Source organism: Pygocentrus nattereri, chromosome 22 (genome assembly GCF_015220715.1).
Source record: "Pygocentrus nattereri isolate fPygNat1 chromosome 22, fPygNat1.pri, whole genome shotgun sequence".
Classification (NCBI taxonomy): Eukaryota; Metazoa; Chordata; class Actinopteri; order Characiformes; family Serrasalmidae; genus Pygocentrus; species Pygocentrus nattereri.
The window spans coordinates 26,212,233-26,218,614 of NC_051232.1; the positions used below are offsets into that span (position 1 = coordinate 26,212,233).

Below are 6,382 nucleotides of genomic sequence, written 5' to 3' on the forward strand. Positions count from 1 at the left end.
GTAATAAAGTCTTAAGTATTGAAACATACACAAATGAATAAATGAGTGGTTTCGTTTTTCATGAGATGCTGATTCTAGGGGTTCAGCTAAAAGAGAACATCTAATAACAGCAGCTTTCATTTAATGGGAAACTGTAGAAGGGAAGTTGAGAAGAGAAAGAGGTAGTAGTTACAGTTATGTATCTACTTTTGAAGTCGTTGATAAAAGTTCTATTCTAGAGCTTAAATATTAGTCAAATATCACAGAAAACAAGCAGTGCTAAGTTGCTATTTTAACTCTTTCAGGTTCTGAGGCTGTTACTGAGGGGAGGCAGGTGCACTTTGGTAGGCCAGCTGCAGTGTGTCTGGGGCTGCTGTGTGTTCTTCTTTTGGCTGTTATCACAGGACTGAGTGTAACGCATAATACAGAGAGAGAGCAGTTGAGAAACCGTTATGCCAACATGACTGTGGAGTTAGACCAGTTACAGAGCAGTTTAGTCAACATATCTAAACAGAGAGACCAGTTACAGAACAGATTTGACAGCATAAGAAAGGAGAGAGACCAGTTACTGGACACTAACAACAGGCTGGCTTTAGAGCGAAACAAGCTACAGACCAGCTATGATGTCCTGACCAAGGAAAGAGAAGAACTTCAGAGGCAGATCACAGAGAACGGTGAGTTACAACTGATAATAAACATTTATTGAAAAAAATAGTCATTAACATAACAACTGTGAGCTCAGAAGAGCAGAAGTTGATCATGACAGCAAATGGTGTTCCTTTTTGTAGCCTGTCCAGCTGGATGGACAAAGTTTAGGTCCAGCTGTTACTACATGTCTACCTTTGGGAAAACGTGGGAAGAGAGCAGGCAGGACTGCAGAATGAAAGGAGCAGACCTGGTGATCATCAACAGCAGAGAGGAACAGGTGAGAGTGTAAAGGAAAGATCTCCACTTAGTAGTGTTACCAATGAGTCCAGTGCTGGTTCTGCCTATACTCATACTGCGTATGTTGCATAGCGCCCAAACCTGCTGAGGGGGCCACTTTGGGGAGCATGATGGCATTTATTTTCATATTTATTTTTAAAATAAATTAAATACTGTTATAAATTTATAAAGAGGCCTAAACAATATATGTTGTTCATGTTAAAGTGTGACTAGTCATATTAAAGGTAGCAACAATTAAATGCAAGTGTGACACTTTTCTGTTATGTATGTGGATGTAGTAGCTGCGACAGACATGGATAGCTCAAGTACTACTATTCCTCAGGGGCTCGACACATGACAACAGGGGTGCTAGCAGTGAATTAAGACAACAAGATGCAGCTACATGTTGTATTGTTCATATAAGTCACCATCACCTAATTACAGTTTAAGTGAGTGATGTTAGTTCACGATAGAATCAACTGTTTAACACTGGGCGAATCTGAAATGGCTCTGTAGTCCTTACGCAGTGCACTACATAGGTCATAAATTATGATTTTTACACTCCAATTATTGTACAGCATATAAAATACAGAGCTATTTACACATAAGGTTGACAGGTGTATAATATAGATTGGGAACCTGTGGTTTCGGTGACTGGGGGTTTTGCTTAGGGTATCAGGAACACTAGGACTGGAACTACATGAGGCACTTGAAAGCAATTTAATTCTTGTTTTATCATCAGATATTTGTTTCTGGACTTGGAAAGACTTTGTGGATTGGTCTGACTGACCAGGCCATGGAGGGGCACTGGAAATGGGTGGATGGCACGTCGCCAGGAACTGGGTATGGAACAATTAAAGCTTTTTCTAACTAATAAAGACAGTAATATCTGTCCAGTTAAACAGTCCCTTAAATAAAAAGTTGGCCATAATCCTACAGTTACGTTCTACAGGTCACTTTGATGTCCATGTCTGTTTTTGCCCGTTTGTGGTTTTTTAGGTACTGGTTGCCTGGTGAGCCAAATAATGCTCACTATCAAGGTGAGCACTGCGCTGAGGTAATTCATCGTGTTGGCTCCACTGACACACTATCCAGCTGGAACGATGTTCCATGCAGCAGTGTCCTTTCTTGGGTATGTGAAAAGAAGACTCATTAAACTGCTGAACAAATGCTCCAAGACAACATCTTTACATCCTTTTTCTCCTTTTTTATATGTTGATCTCATGCTGCTCACTACTAAAAAATAATTCTGAAGTTAGATGTTTTGGTTTTCCTGTGTCCTCTGGGTAAAATGTGATAAAATGTCTTCATCAGCTTCATTGTAAGCTTAAAAAATGAGAGAAAATCACATAAGAAAATAACAAACATTTTAACGTGTAACGTGTATCACTGCTTTGCTTGGTTTTACCACTTTGTGCAGCATAGTTTGTCAAGATAACAGCACTGTCTTCTGTTATAAAGGTGATCTGAGATGTGAGGCCAGGCTTTGTGTAAATGAATCTCACCCCACACACTTGCAAAGGTTTGTATGTCTGTGGAAGGTGAATAGGTCATATGTGAGATTGTTCACAGTTACTCACAATACCACACATACAGAAACTACACATCTTGACTGTACTTTCCATAAGACAGGACTATTATAGAAGATGACTGAAAGCAAAGGAAAAAAGGACACATCAAGGTTGCAATTAAACTGCCTGCAGATCAGGGCCTTTACCACAAGGGGGCATTTCTCAACTAGCCAGTTAGGATCTTTCTAATATACACTGATCACACATCCTGGTATCTACACTCACTGTTCATTTAATCTGCTCTGCTTACCATAAAGGAGCACTTTGAAGTTCTACAATTACAGACTGTAGTCCATCTGGTTCTCTATATACTTTATTACCCTGTTCTTCAGTGGTCAGGACCCCCACAGAGCAGGTGTTATTTGGGTGGCCGATCATTCTCAGCACTGCAGTGACACTGATGTGGTGGTGGTGTGTTAGTGCGTGTTGTGCTGGTATGAGTGGATCAGACACAGCAGTGCTGCTGGAGTTTCTAAACACTGTATCCACTCACTGTCCACTATATTAGACACACCTTGTTGGTCCAACTTGTAGATGTTAAGTGAGAGCCTGTTTAACAAATAGACAGCAATTGTGCACAATTAAAACTGTGTATAATAATTCTTACTTTAGTTTTACACCTTTCGGTTATTTTTATAAGTAATAAACAGGTGCATACTGTGTATGACTCTTTCTACTTTGTGTGCTATAACTAGTATTTTTTACCTAAAACAATTGCACAATACTGTGGAAAGTGTACCACATACATACTAAGTTAATATCTAGAACCTGTTGGGAATTTTAATGTAATTTATTTAAACTTGGAACTTACCATCATGTTACCCAAAATAATTATCATACTTTGGAGTTTGTACCTCACATTTACCTGGTTACAAGAAATTAGGGGGCTGTAAAAGAAAGCTCCACTGTTTCTTTTACCTTCTCTTTGTATTGGTACACCTAAGAGAAACATTTATCATCACATATTTTGACACGCAGTGACATGAGGAAGTCAAAACCAATATCTTTCACACTTATTAAATTTTTTTTCAATGATTATATGTGAACACATGAAAACAAGCTCAGACCCAACTACAGGGGGCCACAAGCCAACCAACGACCACCAGCTAATGCTTTGTTTGTGATTTAATTTGTGGTACACCTTATTAATACATCGCATGAACAAAATAGCTCCAGTATGATTTATGTTTGGCCTTGTTGTTAAAGAACATTGAGGCTTACCTCACATTCATTGTCAGATTTTTTTTTCTCAGTGGGTGAAACAAACTAGTTGAAGAATGGCTGCTCGTAGGCTTAAATGATCTTGTGACAAGATGGCAGCACTGGCCTAGTAAAGCCATGGGAGGCAATGTGTTACGAAGATTTACAGCATTTGGCAAACACTCACATCCACTGTAACTTTAATAACACTGTAATTTTAAGAGTCCTTGCCCAGGTAGGGAGGTGAACCCTAGCCTACCACATGTAGGGCAGCAGTGATATCCGTGCTATACCAAGCCCATACACCATGGTTAAGGGGTAAGGTTAGGCAAGCTTGCCATAGGTCCATGAATGAGTATAAGTCAGCTTTTCTAAAAAGTCCCCCCAAAACTCCAAGTAAGCATGTAGATGTGTGTCACATGTGCAGAGAACACATTACATCTGGTAAAAATAAACAATTTTCTAACAGTTCTGCTGGCTAATAGTGCTTTCTAGCTCAATTAGTTTGCTTGTGTTGTTAATTACTCCACATGTCAGAGAGCACGGACTTCAGGAAGTCAGGGCAGATTTTCCCAACTTTAACAACTTGTCCCCACATGTATATTCTCACTACGACATCACTAATGACCATGTCAGACTAGAATCTGAGTTCTAGGGGAATAAACACGTATCTGAGATTTCACTTTACTTTAAAGGTCATAAATTCAAGGTCAATTATGTCATTAGGTATTAGTTAGTAATTGATTAAGTACTAAGAACTGAGTGATTATTAATTACTTACCGATGCTTTGTGTCCCACCAGCTAAAATCACTGCTAAATATATGAATTATTGTATAAATGCATGATTGAGAGCAGCAGTAGAAACTTTGTTGACCCTCTCAGTAGAAAGCTTCCCCAAAACTGAATGTGCATAGGAAATATACAACACCCGAATATGGCATGCAGAAGATGACTGATGTGATACTCTATTAAAACAGTCCTTCATCTTCATTAAGTGGACATACTGGTTAGGCCTAAAACGCAGGCTGCTCTTGCATCCTTCAAGAACTTTCAGTCAGATGAGATCAAATGTAAGTATATTTTCCACCTTACTTGAGGGAACACAAAAATAAGCAGAGATAACTTCAGACATCAGACACTGGTCAAGTATTAATCTTATGAATTTGCAGTACAAACGATTACTTTACTGGGAGGGACATACAACAGTAACAAATTAGCTAGAAATGTGCATTTCCTGAACACAGAATGGTTGCGCAGCTTAAATGGTCCCCGCTTCCTGCAAGTCTGTGGATATTTCCTGGAACAATAATATAAATTGAAGGACAATATAGTACCATAGTAACAATAAGTCAGTAGTTTAATTACATCATTAACAGGACTAACTCATAAGTACTAGGTAGTTCACACTTAGTTCATTTGCCGTGTAAGAAGCAGCAGTTCAATGCATGTTCAATGAGCAAACAAGCTATAAACCAATAACAAGCTGAACTATCAGTTAACAGTGTACTCAATTACTAATAACCTACAACACAATCCGTCACTAAGTAATAACTAATGCCTCATGGGCACTTGACTAATATATAAATAATGAATATTTATTACATATTAGCATATAATTATCAATTCAATTGTAAACACTTGATGTAAAATGTTGCCAGATTGAGTCTCACACTCTCTGCTGCTTTCACTCTTATATGTTGCGAGATATTACAAGTTCTCTGTGCCTCAAAACCACACCTAGATCAGCAAGCCTGTGGGTTCCAGAGAAGCTCTAAAGAAGCATTAGTAAAATCAGGAAGTTCAGTACATCAGGCACAGCTGTGTCAGACGAGAAGGCCTAATGTGCAGATACAGAGGGAGAATAGCAGAGGAAATCTATGATGATGAGAGCAGCTTTGAACTGGGCAAGATGGACTGAGAAAAGATGACAGTGGTAATTTATGCAACTGCAGTTCAGGATGTCAGCATAAAGTGAGAGACCTGGATGAAGCAGACAGGTATATAACACACATACACACACATACACACACACACACACACACACACACACACACATAGGCATGCTTAGTACAGTACTGTGCAGAAGTCAGGGCCACCCTTCATTTAATTTCAAGTCAGTTTACATATTTACTTCTAGAATTATTAGCAAAGACTGGGGAGCATTTACTAAATGTAATGTACTCATCACTCAGCCTGGGCCATGTCACTAAGTTAAGACAGCTACTGTGAAGTCCTTACTTGATTCCGCCTATCTCTATAACTATGGTGGAGCCACTGGATAGCCATTGTCAGCAGCTGTGATCTTTTAAAAGTAAGCTGAACAAGCATGTTTTTGTTTTTTCTTGTCAGGCATTTGGAAACACCATAGGACAGAGTCAACGCTGGTGAGGGTGGTCAATGATTCATCTGTCCTGTGCCAGGGAGTTGCAGAAAAATCATCTACGAATTTATTAAAAGCTCAAATTTACAAATTACAGCACTGGCATGTCTCACTGAATGACTCTGTTTGTGTGTTTCAGCACAACACAAATACTGGCCTTCTGGAACAACCTTACACTTCTAAACTGTGGGACAGTGGTTTTATTAGGCAGTCATGTTGATTGAATACTTAAAAAAAAATTAGCTTAGTCTTTTAATTTAGCATAAATGAATGTACTACCTTCTTCTTTGCTTTTATGTTTTTAATTATTACTGCTATGGTTTCCTT

General features: G+C 38.8%; 1 protein-coding gene across 1 annotated transcript; it reads left to right on the plus strand.

The window, feature by feature from the left end:
* Positions 1-237: 237 nt before the first annotated feature.
* LOC108431749 (CD209 antigen-like protein C) lies at positions 238-6,133 on the plus strand. Its single transcript, XM_037532731.1, has 5 exons — positions 238-653; positions 768-904; positions 1,646-1,746; positions 1,903-2,035; positions 6,025-6,133. The coding sequence occupies exons 1-5, from the start codon at positions 440-442 to the stop codon at positions 6,061-6,063; spliced, it is 624 nt and encodes a 207-aa protein (XP_037388628.1). The 5' UTR covers positions 238-439; the 3' UTR covers positions 6,064-6,133.
* Positions 6,134-6,382: the final 249 nt, after the last annotated feature.

Bases quoted from the DNA above. Each gene is read 5' to 3' on its own strand.
- LOC108431749 (XM_037532731.1), top strand. From the start codon at position 440: ATGACTGTGGAGTTAGACCAGTTACAGAGCAGTTTAGTCAACATATCT. The intron at 654-767 runs GTGAGTTACAAC...TCCTTTTTGTAG, and splicing joins GAGGCAGATCACAGAGAACG to CCTGTCCAGCTGGATGGACA. The intron at 905-1,645 runs GTGAGAGTGTAA...TTTTATCATCAG, and splicing joins TCAACAGCAGAGAGGAACAG to ATATTTGTTTCTGGACTTGG.